Consider the following 19,583-nt stretch of genomic DNA (forward strand, 5'->3'; position numbering starts at 1 on the left):
CTCCCTTGTGTATCGCTCTGAGGATGCTTGGTGCGGGTGTCCCTGCGCTCCGGGCCAGGTGTGGGGTCTGTCCCCACCTCACCTGCGCTCCTGGCGGGCTGCACCCTATGGCAGGGACGTGGCAGGAGCGGAGACCCCGGTCTCCTCCAGCAGAAAGGGTTTGCCCTGAGCAGCAAGGGGAGGCCCGATTTCCTTCCTTCCCCTCGTTCCTTCCCGCGGCGCGGGCGGCGCTGTGCGGCCGGGGCGGGCCGGGGGCGGTGCCGGCCGTGCCCCTCCCGGTGCGGCGGCGCGCAGCGGGGCCGGGGCCGCTCACACCGGCGGCGGCGGCGGCGGGGCCATGAAGGTGAAGAAGAGCGGCGGGGCCGGGGCGGCGGCGGCCAGGACCGAGGAGGAGCTGGGCCGAAAGGCTCTCATCGGGCCCGACGACGTGCTGGGGCTGCAGCGGGTCACCAGCGGTGCGTGCCGGGGATGGCGGCGAGGGGGGGAGATGGGGAACGTGTCCTCGTGGGGCTTTTCTCGGGGGAAAAAGGACAGCCGGTCCTCCTCTCCGAGGGGTCTAAACCGGGGGGAAAAGAGGAGGCGTAGCCCCTTTGAAGGGGGCTAACCCAGAGGGAAAAGGGGAGGCGGTCCCCCCTTCCCGGGGGACAAGAAGTGGGGATGCAGCAGCGCAGGGGACAGTCCGCAGCGGGATGTGGCACCCGGGTACCACCGAAAGAACAGGGGAGTGCCTGGAGCTGGGCATGCCGCCCCCCAACTCCGCTCGAAGGTCGGTGTTGGGATGCTCCTCGCTGCTCTCCCCATCACCCGTTCCCTGTCTGTGCCCACGGCAATGGGATGGGCTGGACCCCTGGCCACAGCAGCCCCCCATCCCAGTTTGCCCCTCTCCAGTAAAGCACGAGTGGTCTTGAGGGCATCTTGGAAGGGGTGGGTGGGAGTGTGTGGCTGGAGGGGCTGGGGAAAGGCCAGGACAGGGGGGAATGGCTTCACACTGAGAGAGAGCAGGTTTAGATTAGATATTAGGGAGAAATTCCTCCATGGGAGAGTGGTGGGGCCCTGGCACAGAGAAGCTGTGGCTGCTCTATCCCTGGAAGTGTTCAAGATGAGGTTGGATGGGACTTGGAGCAACATGGGCTGGTGGAAGGTGTCCCTGCCACTGGCAGGGGGTTGGAACCAGATGGTCTTTAAGGTCCCTCCTTATCCAAACCATTCCATGGTAATGCAAGGCCAGCCTGGCCTCCGCAATGCCCAGGGCCAATCCACCCTGGAGTCCCAAAAAGTCCTTTTTCCACGTTCTAGGACCTTTGGGTTGTCTCTCTGGGCTGTCAGGGTGGAGGGGCTGGCCTGGGGTCTGGCTGTGCTCCCTGTGCCTCGCAGTGCAGTGTGGCCCCAAAGGCAGCTGTGTGTCACAGGCTGGGGCTGTGACGAGCCCTGGGGAGGAAGGATGCGGCTGTGGGTGCTGCTGTGTGCAGGCAGTCCCGTGGGGCTGCTGTGTGAGCAGCATGGCAGGGACTCGTGTCAGCCCTCAGGAAGGGTTTACAGAGGCTCCTCTGAGAGGGGCTGCTGCTGCTGTGCTGGTGCAGATGCGTGATTCACTGCCCAGGCCCAGAAATCCCCTGCCTGTAGCAGGGAGAGCCACGCAGCAGGCACTGAAGCATCCTGCCAGCATCCTCAGGTGGATGGTGAATCCAAGCCGTGGCTGTGTGAAGCACTGCATGCTCACTTCATGTCAGCATCTGTGTCCCTGCCCTCGCCAGGGCTGTCTGGAGGGGACAGGGACACCCCTCACCCTTGCTGTCACCTTGTGTGGCATCAGTGGGGATGGATGGTGCATGCTTTTGGTAAGCTGCTGTCTTCCCAGGGAGCAGGGAGGGCTAAGCTGGTGAGCCAGGTTGTTTACTGCCTCTTCCAGCCCTGGGTCAGAGTGCTCTGGAGCACAGGGAGGATGTGAAATGCATGAAAATGCTGTGTTCCCCTCCTGCTATGAGACTTGCTTGTACCAGGGGTACAGATGGGTCATGCTAAACAGAGCCAGGCACTGTGATGATGGCCCAGGCTTGCCCTGGGAAGTGCTTCCTGTCCTGCTGGATGTGTGGGAGCCAGGAAATGCTCTCCACACCTGAAACCCTCAATGAGTTTGGGGATAGAGGTAAACAGTACATCCATGTTGAGCATATTGTATCCTGTCACCCAGGAACACTTTGCAGCTCCCCTTCTCAAGCTCAGTTTTCCTCCCGCTGGGTTTAACAGGAGGAAATATTTAATATTTTTCGGATCTTTAACACCTAATGATTATTTGGGACATTCTATGGCCTTTGCTCATTTCTGCACCCTTAAAAACCGATGGTCAAAAATAACAATGTGAAACTGTTCTACTCTTCTGCATCAGGCAGGGGAGGAGGAAGGACCAGGCTGTGGGAGAGAAGTTCACAGCTGCCCCAACCTTTTGGACGTGTTGGGTGTCAGGACAGACACCACACCCTGTTGCAGCAACTCTACCTCTGACAGCTTGAAGATGAAGGAGGAGTTGGTGGTTGGGGCTGCAACAGAAATGTCCTGGTGCCCTGGATGTCCTTTGTTGTTCCAGAGGGAGGATAATTCATTTTTATCCAAACTCACGGGCCAGTAGCACGGCAGCTCACGCTGTCGAGGGGCTGCATTAAACTCTGTCCTGCCTGGCACCTTGGCAGGGCTGGCCGTGTTTTAGGGCTGCTTCATCAACCAAAGCCTAGCAGGCCTTGGTAGCACAGGACTGTGTTTTAGGAATGCTCACACCAGGAGCAGGCTGTGTGTTCCTTAGCAGCCTTCCAGGTTATGCAGGGAGAGGTGGAATTCTGGCTGTAGCACAGAATGGTTTGGCTTGGTGGGGACCTTAAAATCCACCTTGTTCCAACTGCCTCACCAAGAAGAGGAACACCTTCCACTAGATGAGGTTGCTCCAAGCCTCATCCAGCCTTTCCTTGAACTCTTCCAGGGATGGGGCAGCCACAGCTCCTCTGCCCAGTCTGTGCCAGTGCCTCAGCAGTCTGACAGGGCAGAATTCCTCCCTAATAATCTTCATCAGGCAGCACAGCTGGACTTTGCTCTCCCCGTGGGTGCAGCTGACCAAATGTGAGGTGACTGGGCTGGGAGGGTGGCGAGGCAGGATGTGGCTCTGTGGGCAGCCACAGGAGCCAGCTGGGGGCTCTGCTCCTAATGTGCTTCTAATAAGCTTAACTGGGGAGTTGAGTGAACAGCCCTGCACATTCTGAGTCCTTCCAATGTTAAATTCCCTGGCAGCTCCGGGCCCACGGGAATTCTGGTCACGCTGGGGTCCTGGTGGACCTGGGATGCTGCCCTGGGATATCTGGACCTTCTGGCCAGGCTGGTTCTGGCACTGCTCCAGCTGGATCAGGTGTAAGGAGAGAGAACCATTTCCTCTGCAGTTAGGGCGATTTGTCACTCGCTCACACAACTGTGGTTGGGAAAAGCGGAAAAAGCTCATGACGTGATTAATTTAAGATTAGCAAAGGAGTGGGGCAGAGCTCAGTTCAAATTGCAATTAATTACTGAGGCAGCCAGAGGATCAGAGAGTCAGATGTGTAACAAAAGACAAGCTCCAGCCTCTGAGGCTGCCCTGTTTATCACCTGCACACTTTGCCTGTAATACCAGATCAAATCTTACATTTTAAGTTTTATTCTAATGCTGATTTTATTTTAGCAAACCAAGGGGTTAAATAATTGATTGCATGCTTTGAAACAGTTTCGAAACAAACCCTAAAAATAAGGAACACACAGGTAATCATTTCTGAAAGTAATCTCTTCCTCAAGCTGTCACTTGGGATTTCTCTGAGACTTCTCTAGGCAGCTTTAGCTAAAGGCCAGCTTGGCACAGGGCTGCCTCAGTGGGTTAGGCAGGCCAGACCTTTCTTGGGAGACTTTCATACCAGTTTCCTGCTGTTGATTAAAACAAAAAACCAAATAAACCATTTCCCTGCCCTCTGCCTCAGCAATTCAAGTCCTATAAAGCTAAACCATCCTGGATCCATGTTCAAACCCATTTTTAAATCCATGGGGTTTGGATGGGCAATGAGAGACAGGAATGTGAGGCAGATGTGCATGAATCCATCTTCAAAGCTTCTCCTGGACCATGACTTCCCTCCCCAATTAATGGGGAGAATGTATTTTATTAGGAGCCCTGAGGAGCTGTGGGTGTGTGTGGGGTTAATAAATCCCTGTTCTGCCCTGTCCAGGGCTGTGAGGTGTGGCTGTGTTTTGATGTGCTGATTCCTTGTTGCAGAGCCATATCCCAGAGCTGTGCCAAGCTGCTCCCCCCACGACCCTTCCCTCAGCATCCCACACAAGCTGTGAGCTTTTCCAAGGCTCCGTGTTTCCCAGAGTCTCGCAGTACAAGATGAGCTGTCAGGATTCCCAGGGGCAGCACACATGGTGTGTGTGTGTGTGTGTGTGTGTGCTGTGGGATTCCTCCTTCTCCCAGGGTTGTGGGTTTGGGCCATCCCTGGTGGAAATGGCAAAGGTAAGAGGAAAGCTGAGGGAGTCAGCCTGAGGGTCTTGGCTTTGGCTCAGCCCAGAAGTAGCTGATTTAGTTGGTGTTGTGCACATGGTTTCAGACTTTGAATGCAATCAGTGTGAAAAGTGGGCAGGAGAAAGTGTTTGAGTTCCTTGGAAATGGGGGAAGAGCAGCTCCATCCACAGGCTGCAGGGCTGTGATCAAATTAGTTGTGAGAGGGTGAAGTCTGGAAAGCTCTAGCTAAAATTAAAAAAAAAGAAAGAAATAAAAAAGGGATGAGCAGGCTGCCACAAAAATCAGAGCCTGGTGAGCTGTGCAGTAGGACTTGGCAACTGAGGGGCTCTGGGGACCTTGGGAAGTGCCTCAGCCTGAATCCTCCTGGTCTAAATCCCTGTGCTTCCTTGACAGTAAATGTGCTGCTGTGGAAAAACCCCTGTGGGATCCTTCTGGTGCAGAATTTTCCCTCTGGGACACTGCAGCAGCCTAATTCCAGAGCTAGGTCAGAGGGCAGCTGCTTCCCTCCCTGTGCAACCCCCCTGGTCTTTGGTTCTCCAAACCCCATGGTTTGGATTGGAGGGATCTTATTTTACAGGAGTAGATCCTGTTTTCTGGCTGGCTTGGTTTTACAGGGCTTGAACTGCAGAGGCAGAGGGCAGGGAAATGGTTTAGTTTGTTCTTTAACTGAAGCCAGGTTGTCTGGGCAGGTGTATCAATAGCACCTGAAACCTGCCCTGACTTCCCCTCAGGTCCTGCTCCGTGTCCTGCGTCACTGCTTGTCCTCTTTTTGGGGTCTGGGCTATTTTTGCTTCCTTCTGAGACCCTTCAATCTGATAATCTCCTAATCTTCAGCTCCTGGCAATTCCCCTGCAGTTGTCTTGGCTTTATACCTGGCTTATGTCTTGGGAGTTGGCTTCAAAATAGCTCCTGACCTTGTTGGTAAATGCATGTTAGGAAACAGGCCTGCATAACTGCAGGAGCCTTCTCATCCATTCCCTAAATTGTTGTTATTGTGCTGGGGAGAGAAATTCCTGTTACAAGTCACTGCTGTTGCCTCAGTCTCTTGTACAGCATCCTCCCAATTTACACCCATTTCCAGGACTAGATTTTTAGTTCTTTCTTACCCCTTTCTTACACTCTGCTTTCCTTAGTGGGCTCTTAAGGCCTTAAAATAGGAGCTACCCCATCTGAGATTAGACTCTGATGAGCACAGAAATATCCCTGGTGTCTGTGAGAGGGGACACGTGCTTCCTCCTCATGATTGCAGAGATGGAGAAGGCATCTTGAAAGGAGCACAACAAAGAGCGTGAATCCTATTGCCCATGAACTTGTGATAAAATGTGCCTGGTGGGGTGGTTGTGAAGGAAATTTGGAAATAAGAATCAAATTTTAGCTTTATGTGATGAGGATCAAACCTGATCTCAGGCATTTAAATGACAGGGAGAGGTCCCGAGGGGAAAGTGCCTTTGTTTGCTTTCCTGTGTTATTTAGCACTGTATTATCCCTCACCTTTTGTGCTCCTCTGTAACACCAGCTGCTAAAATACACACCTGGAATTATGCACCAGGGTTCAGGACATGCCAGTGTTCACAGGCAGTGCCTGCTGGCAGTGTCCAGGCTGTTCTGCTGGTTTATTGTATAATCTTGCTTGGGTTTGGGAGGACAGGAAGGTTTCCTGGATAAAAAGTGTCTCTTTCCTGGATTAGGCAGTGGAGGTATCACCTCAGAACTGTACCAGTGGAAGGAGCACCTGATTCTGATTCTGAGAGCAAATCTAGAGACCACTGAACTGTTTGGGGTCGCTTTGGAATCATTTTTTCCTACAAAGGGAATTGGAGAATTTGTGAAGGAATGAACTGAGCCAGATTCAGGAAGCCAATCACCCCTACTGCTTCCTCAGACCACCACAGTGGTGCTGGTTGTGATCCAAACTCTTCACAACTGCAATAACTCTTAAGATAGAAATTGTCTCTAAAAGTGGGGAGTTTGGGCATGATCCAGAGGTTGTGAGAAAGAAGCTGGAGAGGCACTGTCAGGAATTGTGACTGTGAGAAGTAGCTGCTAATACCAGGTGAATTCTTTTCAGGAAGGGTTTGGGGATGGAGGTCTGGGATATGACAATTCCCTGAGCTTTAGGAAAAGGTAGGAATTATTTCTCTTTTGTGACCTTTTTTATGCACTACTAAATGTGGGTACTTTAGGATAAAAACCAATCTGCTGGGTTTTCCATGGCAGTGCTGCTGTGTCCATGCCTTCATCCCTAAATCAGGTGAGTACTGAAGGCTCAGGGACACATCATGATGGTTCAGTTATTAACGGGGAAACAGCACAACCTGCTTTAGGGGAAGTGGAGGAAACAAGAAAATATTCTGTCCTGAGAGACCAACCCACCATTCTCTGTAACAATCCCCTCCGTGGAGGGTTGATCTGCCTCATTCCCAGCTAAAATAACCACAGCTGCTGCCTCCCTTCCCCAAATCGTGGCGACGGTGAATTAGGATAAGGGAAGCAGATGATACATTTAAGTGAGTCATGGAAGTGTGGGCAACTGGGCCCTACAGTAATTTAAAAATAAGTGTGTATGGGATGAGATTAGTAAATCTGACAGTGCTCAGCTGAGCAGAAGGATCTGCCAATTGCAAGCAGCCCATTCCCAATAAGAGCTTCCAGTGCAGCCGCAGGCTCCTGTTACGTGTGGGGGAAAAATCCAGCACGTGGCTACTTTGATTGATTTTTGAACAGGAACAGCAGAAACAAATGTAATACACACTGAGAGGAATATATATTCCTCTGGGTTTTTTTCCTTTCTAGGAGACTGGGCTCTGCCAGAGGAAGAAAAAACCCACTTGATTGCAGTATTCTGGCAGCTGATCTTCCCGGATGGCATCCAGTTGTATGTTGGCATGCTGATTAAAGAAAAAACCAAACAAAACAATGACAAAAAAGCGTTAAAAATATTATCAGGGCAAAAAGAGTTGGAAAACAACAGTGTAGGGGTGCAAACATCAATGAGCAGGAGCCTAGTAGGGATTCTACCCGGGGTTTACTCCTCTTTGGAGGCTCTGCTTGGCTCTCCTCTGCTCCAGATGAGTCATGGACACTGTTACTGCAGCAACGCTGCTGCCAAGGAGGGGGATAAAGCTGTTGCCATGGTGCTGGATGGGCAGGAATTCTGCAGGAGTAGAAACACTTAATAATTAACTTGCAGACAAACGCAGCTTCGGATTTGCCAGCGTGCTCCAGGGAAGGTGTCCTGGGCTCCTGGGCGACTGCTGCCTGCTCCCAACAGCCTTCCCAGGGAACAGCAGTAGCCATGGGCTGAGGGAGGGGAAGCTGGGCTGTGGGAAGCTGTGCCTGCTTCCACCAGTTTGTGTTTTGCATGCTGGTGCTTGGAACCGGGAAGTTGCGGGACGGGTTAGGAATTGGGGTGGCTGATGTGTCAGAGCCTAAAATCATGGTGTAATTGCAGGACATCTCCCTGAGGAATGCTAAACATCAGGGCCTAAGGCAAGGGCTGGGTTTAAATTCGTGTCCTGTCTTCTTGGCTACTGTTAAAGACACAAAAGAAGATTTTTGTGAAGTTGTTGGGGTATTTGGCCAAACACAAGCTTGTGTTTTCTTGTGGTAGTAAAAAGGTCGAGCTTTTAGCTTGTTCTTCTTGTCTGCGTGGGTTCTGGTGTCAGTTTATCCTTGTGCTGTGTTGATAGGGAAGGGAAAATCCCTGCCAAATGCCAGGGATGCTTTGAGCACTGTCCTCTCTCTGAACACCCATTTATAGAGTTGTAGAATCTCAGTGTTTTGGCTTAAGAGGACCAGGACAGAGGGGCCTTAAAGATCATCCTCTTCCATCCCCTCTGCCATGCAGGGACACCTCCCACTAGACCAGGTTGCTCCAAGCCCCATCCAGCCTGGCCTTGAGCACTTCCAGGGATGGGAAATCCACAAATTCTCTGGCATTCCTTTGAGTATTTACCATATGGGGTTGTTGGAGAGCAGTAAAACTGGCCAGGGAGAACATTTAACACCTCTGTTCCTTGCACCGAGTTTACTTGGACGGTTCTCCAAGTTATGGAGATTTGGAAGGAATAAAAGGCTTCTAGGAAAGTGCTAGTGCCAGGTATTCATGCCCAGGAGCTCAGAAGTCTCTCACAGTGGTCCTGGATTTCTTAGACCTGTACTGAAGTTGGGTTGGCATGGGCAGGTCTGAGCTCTGAGCACTTGTAACTTGTTTTTATGTAATCTCAGGTGGACTGCATGCCTCAGGTGTAGCCTCAGGTGGATGGATTTGTTGGATTCAGAAATAGGAAAGCAGACAGAAATAAGTGATTAGCTCAGATTAACAGCAGGAATTAGTTGCTGAGAAAGTGCTTTGAATTAAAATGTTAAAGTATTATTTTCACCTTGGAACCTCCAGAACTAGTCTCCTACATCAATCAAAGGTGCTGCTGTTTGAAAGCTGACCTGACTTGTCTACACAGATAATTTCTTTAGATTTGTCAGGGTAAAGTAAGTTATTGGAGCTGCTTTCAATCTGTGCTTTATGTGCTCTTTCCCCAGGGAGGAGGATGACTCCTGTGCCAGGACACAGCAAGGCCGAAGGCCAAAACTGTGGAGATTTTAGTGGTGGAATCCTCATCCCTAGAAGGGTTCAAAAGGCCTGTGGATGTGGCACTTGGGACATGGTTTAGTGGCAAACACAGCAGTGCAGGGTGAAAAGTTGGACTCGATGATCTTAGAGGGCTCTTCCAACCTTAACAATTCTGTGATTCCACGACTTTCTCTCCAAGATGCTCAAAGCAGGGAAGGGCTCCACTCCCTGTTCTCCTAACAGAGGGAAAGGCTTCAACACCATTTTCAGTGCAGGGGAAAACAAGCCCTGGTGGGGGATGAGCATCACTGGAGAGAAGAGGCCACCTTTGGTCTGCAGAGGGCTGGAGCAGGGAGGTGGCTCAGGGGAGGACACTCCTGTTCCAGTTAAATGCAGTCAGCTTAGTGCTCCCAAAGCTGCTTAGCCCTCACATTCTGCCACAGGGCAGTTTTTAAAACAGGCAAAGCCTCTTAACACTGGAAAGGCTGGGATTTGATGGAGGTGCTGACTAGTCTCAATACCCTGGGAGGAAATGGATGCAGAAGCTGCTGGTTGGGAAAAGGTGATGACCTCTGAGTGTTGATGAAGAGAGTTCTTTCCCCTGGCCTGTCTGAGCAGGACAGAGTGAGCCTCCAGAGCTGAGACTGTCCTCAGAGACATCAGTTTTGAATTAAAACATGCAGTAGTGGAGATGCATTTGGGCTGCTCTCACTGCTGGTGTGGCCTCCAGAGAACAGCCAGACGTTCCTGGTGTTTCAGGGCAGCCTTCATTTAAATTTGCTTCCCCCTGCAGATTATTTGTGCACTCCAGAGGAAAATGTTTACAAGATAGACTTCACCAGGTTCAAAATCCGGGACATGGAATCTGGCACAGTCTTGTTTGAAATCACCAAGCCAGCAGCTTCAGGTGAGTGCGCACACAAAATAAGGTTTCCATGAACAAATAATTCCTTTTGCCTTCCCCCACTCCTTTTACTCCATCCATTTCCCAAAAGTAGCAGCATCTCTGCACTGCAGGAGGGCTGGAGCCCCATCTTGCAGCAGGAATGTTTTTCAGGTGTCTCTTCGTACCAACAGGGTGAGCAGAGCTGGCTGCTGCTGTGCTCTTCCTGCTGCCATCTGTGACAGGAAGGGACAGATGGATGTTGTAAATAGGAGCAGAGGAGGAGGAGATCACTGGGTGTTTTTTTCTTGTCTGTTCATCAGTTTGTGCCCCCTGCACATAGTTTAGCTGTTAGTGTAACATCTCTCACTGAGGAGTCAGGAAAATGGTATTTCCAAAAGGGAGAAACTGCCAACAGGCAAATTACACAAACTGAACCTTTGCCTTTTTTTTTTTTTTTTTAATTAATTTTTAGTAATTGTAAGCAGCCAAGTGTTGCCTGTTACCAGTGGTGATAAAAACCCAGGGCAGCTGTTCTTTTCCTGGCCAAACTCTTTTAACCCTTCCCCACCTCCCTGCAGGTGAGAGGAAGTTTTCTGTAGCTTGCAGGTAGCAAACCAAGCATTTGGGGAAACAGCTTCTTCAGAGTCACTCTGCAGTCCTGATGTGAGGTAGGAACAGCAGAGGAGGAATAGAAATCCAGAAGATAAGAAATTACTCAAACCAAAGGGCTGTCTTGCAACATTCCATCTCTGGGTGACCAGTGGTGGACACCTCAGGACAGGAGGAGGGTGAGCTCAGCACCAGAGTGGTTTCCTGGCTTATGTGGCTCAAGAACACCACCAGAAGCATTTCCCTTGAGTTTCTGTTTCTCAGGCAGCTCTGACAGAGCTTTCTTGGGGCTTTTGCAGAGCGGGAGCACAATGACAGGAAGGACGTGGACCCCAACGCCGGACGCTTTGTGCGCTATCAGTTCACCCCGGCCTTTCTCAGACTGCGGCAAGTGGGAGCCACGTGAGTAACTCCTCTCTGCTCCTTGGCCTAGCACAGAAAACAACTGAAATCTCAGGGGAAAACACCCATCTCTTCCATGTTCATCCTGCCAGGAAGTTGATGGAACAGGGGGCTTTTTCATATATTAGGAGGGTCTCCGAATCTCCTGCTTTCTCTGTCGCTTCAGGCTGTTCAGTCAGGGGTAGGCCTGGTCCTGAAGAGATCAGTGCTAAAAGAGGCAAAATAAGGTGGGAAAACTATCCAAAGAAGAGAAGGCTCTGGGGAGACCTTAGAGCACCTTCCAGTGCCTGGAGGGACTCCAAGAGAGCTGGAGAGGGACTTTTGGAAAGGACCTGGAGTGACAGGACACAGGGAATGGCTCCCAGTGCCAGAGGGCAGGGATGGATGGGATATTGGGAAGGGATTGCTCCCTGTGAGGGTGGAGAGGCCCTGGCACAGGCTGCCCAGAGAAGCTGTGGCTGTTCCATCCCTGGAGGTGTCCAAGGCCAGCTTGGATGGAGCTTGGAGCAAGCAGCAGTGTCCCTGTCCGTGGCAGGGGTGAAATTGGATGAGCTTTGAGATGTTTCTCTAATGCTGTGGTGTGTCCCTGTGGAACGCTTTAAGTAAAAGAGGAAACAATAATTTGATGAGTGCTGTTGCTTTATATTTTTGGCTTCTTTTTTTTTTTTTTAGTTTTTTTTCAGAGCTCTCTTCTGCCTTTCAGGAATGGTGCAGATCTTACTGAAGCATAAAAGCTCACGTCAGTTTTACCCTTCTTTTTCAGGGTGGAATTCACAGTAGGGGACAAACCCATTAATAATTTCCGTATGATTGAGAGGCACTACTTCCGTGACCAGCTGCTGAAAAGTTTTGATTTTGAATTTGGCTTCTGCATCCCCAGCAGTAAAAATACTTGTGAGCACATCTATGAATTCCCCCAGCTGTCAGAGGATCTCAGTAAGCTCTTTATAATAAACTTTTATTTCTGGGTTGTCACACCGTGATGTTCATCTGAGTTGGTCTGGGGGAGCCCTTTTTCAAAAGCTGTCTCTAGAGAGTGGGTTGGGTAGAATAATTCATCCTTTTATATCTGTGTTAGCTGTGATTTTGTTTTCTAGTAGGATGTCTCTCATCACACACCAGGCAATTGCTTGGGGTGTTGTTTTTTTTCTTAATTCATAAAAGGGAAGCTTCAGTATCCGGGAGAAAAAAGATAATTGTGTTATAAAACAAGCAAAAAATAAGATTAAAAAGACATCCAATAAATGGATAACTTAAATGTTATGATCTCTTTTAATGTTTGATGTGCTATATTGTGAGCTTGAGAGGTTTTAGTATGAACATAACTTTTATTTTCTCTCCTCACTCCCAAGGCACAATAGCACAAGCAGTAAATCTGTGTGATCCTCCTCTTCACAACCCCTAATTGTGTGTGTCAGCACTAATATTACAGTCTGTGGAAAATACAGTGAGGCCCTGCTGTCAGGCCAGAACAAATTTACTTTGAGTTTGATGTTTTTTTACTGTTTTTAAAAACAAAACAAAAAGAACCCCAACCCAAAATGTTCTTGTTCTGAGGTTCCCTTTATATGATGCCTTAATATATTTGGATTATGAACATTTTTCCTGCCTGAAAGTGTTCAAACAAAGTGTGGTTTAGGTTGGATTTTAAGTCCTTAGAGGGCCTTTCCAACATAAAAATTCCATGATTATGCTTGAATTCTTTACAAGACACCAACAGGGAGTGGTTTGGGCAATTCCCATTTGGGTTTTGCTTTTTCACCTGATTTTGCAGCTGCCTGAGTGACACTGACCAGCTCCTGAGCCCGGCACGGAGCATCACTATTAATTTTGTTGGGTTTTTTTCCCCCTCACAGTTCGAGAGATGATCCTGCATCCCTACGAGACACAGTCGGACAGTTTCTACTTTGTAGACAACAAGCTGGTGATGCACAACAAGGCAGATTATTCATACAGTGGAGGACCCTGAGTGTGGGCTGGATGGCCCCAGCTGTGCTGGCCTCCCCTTCCCTCTGGAAGTCGTCAGGGATCCCAACACCTCCAGTTCTGCTGCCTGCCATGTCACCTGGACAAGGATCCACTAACCAAGGACTCTTTGCCACAGTAGGAGTTTCATGACATCTCTTTTGAACTTTGAAGCAGACCCAGTTCTTCAGAAGTTTTAAGCTAAAATGATCTTTGGATACCACTTCCCTAAGTTCTTTAAGTGTCTGCTTTGAAAATGGCCTTGTGGGACCTGAGGGGTTTTGCCCTAATTCTGTGAATTTATGTTCTTGCCCTTGAGTATCTTTTTAGGATTGCTTTCCCAAAGAATGTAATCAGAGAAAGCATGGGAGTGGATGGATGCAGAGGCAGAGGCTTGGGTGGCTGTTTCTCTTTGTGAGTGCTTCAAAGCCAATTTGACTTGTCCAGCCTGCTGAAAATATCAAGCAAAACATCTCACAAAGGCAAGTTTCATCTTTAGATTGGCTCTCTCCATGAGTATTTCATCCTTTAGTTTCAATCCTTCTGTCTAATGTTCTGTTTAACCTTGGAAACACCAAAACCTGCAATGAAGAGCAGTACTTCAGTGACAGAGCTGTGTTAATTGGGTGCTTTTACATTTACATTCCTTTTATTACATTTCAGATGAAGGCAAAATGGCATTGTGTGTCTATGAACCTCCATAAGTACATTCCATTAATTTCAGTTTTTTTGCAGAACAATCAGGATAAGCAGAAGGATTTTGGCTTTATTTAACATTTAGCCTTTTCTTGTCACACATTTCCAATGTCTGTTTTCTTCAATCTCTGCTCGATACCAAGTTAAGGACTTCAGTACTGCTTGTTAGAGCAATGTTTTGATTGTCTAGGGCAGCTGGGGAGTGTGGAATTTTCAATTTTCCCTTAGTATCTGCATTTAAAGGAGCTTAAGACAGCGTTTCCCCTTTGTTAGAAATGTTTCTCTTCAGATATTAATACAGGTGAAACTAAATCTAATAATCTACAGCTTTAACACACAGCAAAAAAAATTAGCAAAAGCTCTCTCTTCAGACTCTGGAAGAAGTTTAACACCAATTTAGCCCAAGAAATAGCAGCACCAAGAATAAACTAGTGTGGGGTGACCTGTTGTCATGAAACCCTTACTCTGAAGGTCAGTTCACTGATACTTAAAAAAAAAAACCAACAACCCAACAAAAATAAAAGACAGTTGCAGTCTGTAGATATTTCTATAAATACTTGATGTCTCCATGTCTAATTCTGTGAGTTGAAGTGGAACATTCTATGTTAGCCTCAGATAGGTGTAATAATTGTAATAATTTTTATAAAAATACCATTTCCAGTTGTGATGAGCATCTCTGTAGTCACAGCCTACATCAGACAGGACTACAAACAATTCCAAGTGTAGCCTAAGGACAGGGAGGTTTTTGTGCTCTTCTTTGGGTTGTGGTCACTTTTCAATGTGTCACCATTTGTATTTGGCTTGGCTTTTTTGACTGCTGAGAGAGGAGGCATTTTTTTTTAAAAAAAAAAACACAGTGATTTTAGATTACAGCACAGTTTTTATTAAGCTTGGTAGCTACAAAAGTGTGTCGAGTTCACTGATTTTACACAAGTAGTAGCTTGTAGTAATTCTTATCACAGTGAGATTTGTATTTATCACTATTTTTTGTCTTTAGTGTATTAAATCATACAAGTAGCCTACGGCTGACTGATCAGTTTGAGAGATACAAAGGATTTCCTCATTATTTGTGCACTACTTTGAGCTACTGACCATTAATTTTATAGTACAATAATTACTAAAGATGAAAACAGTTTAAAAAATGTTTTAATTCCTCCCCCAACTTATTTTTTTTTTTTAATCAAGCCTGTTAAATCATATATCCAATGACATTTCACAAGTTTTAAGTATTTCTGAGTTTTGATTCAATTTGCAGGAGGAAAAAATGTTAATTTAAAGACAAAATGTGTCTTTACATACACTTTACACATATTATACACACCAAAGAGTGTATGTTTAAAAGTACCACTCTCTGCAGGGTTTTTTTGGGGGTTATTTTTCACCTGCTGTTCATAACAGTCACTTCTGTGCATAAAATTTTTAAAAGAATTTTAGGAATGGAATTTGCCCAGAATTGCCAGTCATCTATTTAATATGTTGTGATGACTCTTGGGTCATGTGATGGAGTTTCCTCTGAAATAGTCATGTTCTGTTCCTTTTTTATGCTGCCTCTTTTCAAGGCTTATAAAAAAAAGAGTAATTCCATATAAATATTACTGTAATCAAGGGAAATTTGAATGGTAGACATGCCCCTTATAAAAGAACCAAGAGAAAATCACTGTGCTCCCAGGAGTGCAGAGTGAGGATGGAATTTCTGACATTTTTCTAGGGTAGGTTTGAGGTTAAACACAAGAGGATGAATTATCAGCTGCTCCTCTCCTGATATCTTTTATAATTCAGATTATATTTGTAATAATTCCAGTCTTACAGAAAATTTAGTGTAAATCAAATAGGAGATATTACACTGAGTGAGTTTGTTGCCTAATATTAGGAATATTTTAAGGTAGAAGTAAAGATTGGACATTTTAAAAAAAATCCATTTCAACCAATTTTAGCTTCAGCTTTTCAGTTGGGACAACTTTACTGGGGATTAAACATCCCCAGAGTTTGCTACAAGTAAAAAAATTTTTATTCCTAAACCAAGGCAAGCAAGAGAACTTTCTGTGGGAAGTGAATTGAAGGTGCTTTTTTTCTGTGTCCCACTGAAGCAGTTCTCACTCTTATCTCTCTGTTTCACTAGGGAACTCTTTGTTAGCATTTCCTGAAGGTCATCCACATCCCCAATCTTTACAAACACGTGGGAATCTCTGTCCAGGAGGGAGGTTCTGTTCCTCTCCCACCTGCTGATGCAGCAGCATGGCGTGTGGTGTTGACATGGGGCACATAAACAGCAATAAAAGAATGGTTCTTCAAAACCTTTGGCTGTAGAGCTGCTGTTTTAATGCCACTTCTGTCCCTTGTTTTGCTTAAAAACCACCTTCAGAATTTAGTGTTAAAAACCAAACTTTGTTCAGCACCCAATAATTTCAACTTCCTTCTGGAAGGGAGCTGAGTTTGCAGCCCAGTTGTGAAACCTACATTTTTTTTTCCCCTTAAATTGGCAGCTGATTCTTATTATAAACCAGTTGAGAATGAAGTCTTAGTAGCATTGTTCACAGAAGAATTTGTTAATCTTCTTGAGTAGCTATTATTTTGTATTTTAGCATTCATCATTATTGGGTTTACTTTGGAAGTTCATTGCGAAATCACCAAGTAGTGGCTCTGGGAAAAAAAGAATTGTTGTATTTTCTTCCTTGATCTCATTTTAAACATGACTCTAATTAGCACTTCAGCTCTGTTTTAACAAGCCAGCCTGGCAATTTGGGATCTGACTTTCTGAAAGTGAAAGAAAATATCCAAGAGCTAACCAAGATTGTCTGCTAATGATGGCCCGGCTGTTTCCTGTCATAAAACAGGATTAAGTGTGGGCTTTACACAGTGACTTAATCTTGGAAAAAGAAACAAAGTCTCTCTGAGTGCTAACAGTGACATAATTTTTCTGAGAGACAGGGAAATTAGAGCTCAACACAATCTTTCAGGGAAATTATAATTTGACATATTTTTTCACTTTGTCAGTCTTGGATTCCTTTAGTAAGAATTAATTTTAAGAAAAGCAGCAGTACATTAGCGGTGAGCTGCATGCTCTAGTAACTCACACTTCCGTGGCAGGGAGAGAACCATTTCTTTTTAGAATTAACACATCAGCTGTGGTTGAAAATCTGAAAACCTTGCTCTCAGTTCAGTGGCAAAAGCCAAAATTGTTTCTGTGAATTATCATTTACCTGGTGACATTTCTGAAATAACAGAATGATCCACCCTTCCTGACTCAGAATTTATTTATTTATTTATTTTAATGTAAAAAGACTCTCCAGAGTTGAAAACAACCTGCTGGGGTTTAGTTCTTGCTCATAATCTCTCTCTATGTCTTGTTTTTTGAGGAGGTCAGTAAGATGCTCTATTTTCCACCTCTGTCCTCTGAGTTTTATTCCAAAATCTTGTGTAGTGTCACAGTGGTGGCTGGCTGTGTGTGAAACATGCAGGCTATCCATTCATATCCAAATCCCAACTTCCAAATCCCTTCAGTTTGAGAAAAAAACTCTTCAAGTGTATTGAGAATTATTATCCTACATATCGACCCATAAAAAATAAACCCCAATCTTCCTGACAAGGGTTAAAGGGAGCTCTTAGTCATGGGAAGATTGAGGCTATTTAAGGTAAGAAAATGCTAATACCCAACTGTCATATTTAGTAAGTATTATAAAAATGCTCTATTAATTATTCATAACCTGGAAAAGATGGTTAACAGCTCAGTTTTAATTAGATCAGGTTAGGAAGGAAACCATAGAAATCATTGCTGTCGTTTGGGGCTGTGGGGCAGCAGCTGGAACCGTGTGTATCCCACAAAATTTGGGCAGGTTTGTGTGCATCTGGGGGGGAAAAGTGAGGCAGAGGAGGACAAGGACAGAAAAAATAATTAATTTCAGCAATTTGGACCCAAGACCTTCAAGGCCATGGTGAGTGACTCAATTTTTTCCTGGGTCTGAGGCAGCTGGGAGCTCCTGCTCATGGTTCTTCTTTCTACCCCCGGCACAAACACTGCCTAAATTTATAGAGGCTTTTCAGTATTAATTAATTAATGTTAAATACCATTGATAGTTCATATCATTTAATCTACAAGGAAATTCCTGATTTATTTGAGGGGTCTCCAGGTCTCAGCTTGCAGCTCAGTTGTTCTCCCCATCACTGGTGAGTGGGTGAAATGGTGTTTGTGTGTCTGCAGCCCCCCAAAAACCCCCTGTGCTCCTGCCTGCTCTGGTGTCTGTATCTCAATACACCCAGCAAACCTGTTTGAATGTGACTTTTTGTTTCCTTGGCATAGAAACCGAATTGTCTGTATTAAAATGTATTTATAAAAAAAAAATGTATCTATTTTTTTGTGGGAGGAGAGTAGAATTCTGGTTACTTTACCACTGGGAAAACATTAAGAGCATTTTTACTGATTAATTTCTAATTCTTTGTATCTTGGTAGTGATTTATTTGCTAGGAGAACATCCACTGTGGCCCATCCTGTGGCAATGCAATGCACTGTCATGCAGAGAATCTGGTTTTCAGAAAACTGGGAGTCTTTTGTTTCCTTTTTGGGACAGGAGGGGACTGAGGAAGTCACCAGGAATAGAAAGAACCTTGGCACGGAGTCTGTTCTGTGGCTTTGGCTTCAGCCTGTTTGACTTTTTGCAGATTAAGTAGAGAGAGAGAAAAGACTGAGACTTCAGGATGGAAAAAAAAAAAAAGAAAATTAGATGCTACAATTTAGTCTTCCTGTAGGAGAAGGAGAGTCCTTAAATTAATTTATACAAGGTTTAAATAGGGACTGCACTTGCTTCAATTGATTTAATATTGGCAGCTTAGTCATTGATGTGCATCCTAGGGAATATGCTTAACTTTTTCCATTACCTTGGAAAATGGTTCAAAAACATGTCACTTCCATTAGCAAGTGTTTCTTCTCCTGTAACAAACTGCAAAATGTAAAAAAAAAAAGAAATAAATTATTGATCCTAGAAATGAAGGTGATTGTCTATTTTATTTAAATATTTATTTTTTATTAAAAAAAAAACATTCAAACTTTGATTTCAGGTCTCTTCCATCAATAGTAAAACTCCAGGTTTTGTGCAAATGTGTGTGAACAGCTTCTTTTTTTGGTGATTGATGGAAAGACTCTGCAGTTCTGTGGGTAAAACCATCACATTAAAAGTGTTCAAGTGGGATTTAACTTTTAGATTAGGAGAACATCTTGGGGTGTAATTAAAATAAATTGGTATCATCAATTACATTAATGGGACTTTGGAGTTGCACAGATCACAGCTGTTTATCAGGTTGTGATTTAAAAAAAAATCTGCAAGTTTCAAAAGTCAGTTTGAAAAACAAAGTGAAAAATCTGAGAATTTGGAAAAATGAAAAATGTGAAAAATAAATTAGTTTCAAAGTACATTAGCAGAACCTTGGAGTTCCCTGGATCACTCTTCTGCACCAGGTTGTGCTTCTGAAGGATTTCTGGCTGCACTTTGGAGAATCAAATTTTGAAATTAATTTGAAAATTGGCTAAAACTGAACCAGCTGCTTGGGCTGAAGTGAGTTTTACTGCAGTAATTCCATCTTGAAAGCTTTGATATTTTATTCAGAACTTCCTGGGAGTACCTCTGTGTTTCTTTTGGAGCAGAACAACTCTCAGAAGAGAAGTAGGATGTTTTTATTTGAAAATATCTTCTATAACTCATTTTGATTCCACAGAATTCCTGGGGTCTCCTCACTGACACAATATCCTGCAAGACATCGTTGTGTGTTGGAATTTAAGTAAGGAATTTATTAATACAAGGGGTTTCCCTTTTGGATTGTAACTTGGAATTCTTGCAAGGACTGGATGCTGATTCAGTGAATACAAAAAAAAAAGGCAAAATCAATGCTAATAATTAATAAAACAGGTTAAACAGTCTCTCTGATTTTGGTGCACAGGTAAA

General features: G+C 45.5%; 1 protein-coding gene across 1 annotated transcript; it reads left to right on the forward strand.

Moving 5' to 3' along the window:
* Positions 1-290: 290 nt before the first annotated feature.
* Positions 291-18,630, forward strand: UNC119 (unc-119 lipid binding chaperone). The gene is made up of 5 exons (XM_005525782.3): positions 291-455; positions 9,886-9,999; positions 10,887-10,989; positions 11,753-11,925; positions 12,846-18,630. Exons 1-5 carry the CDS (start codon positions 338-340, stop codon positions 12,956-12,958), a joined length of 621 nt encoding a protein of 206 aa, XP_005525839.1. The 5' UTR covers positions 291-337; the 3' UTR covers positions 12,959-18,630.
* Positions 18,631-19,583: the final 953 nt, after the last annotated feature.

Source organism: Pseudopodoces humilis, chromosome 23 (genome assembly GCF_049639895.1).
Source record: "Pseudopodoces humilis isolate 2021_Gansu_Grassland_sample_001 chromosome 23, ASM4963989v1, whole genome shotgun sequence".
NCBI classification, from domain to species: domain Eukaryota; kingdom Metazoa; phylum Chordata; class Aves; order Passeriformes; family Paridae; genus Pseudopodoces; species Pseudopodoces humilis.

Excerpts from the sequence above, each read along its gene's own strand:
- UNC119 (XM_005525782.3), top strand. The coding sequence starts at position 338 with ATGAAGGTGAAGAAGAGCGGCGGGGCCGGGGCGGCGGCGGCCAGGACC. Across the intron at positions 10,000-10,886 it reads CACCAAGCCAGCAGCTTCAG|AGCGGGAGCACAATGACAGG; the intron begins GTGAGTGCGCAC and ends GGGCTTTTGCAG. Across the intron at positions 11,926-12,845 it reads CCAGCTGTCAGAGGATCTCA|TTCGAGAGATGATCCTGCAT; the intron begins GTAAGCTCTTTA and ends TCCCCCTCACAG.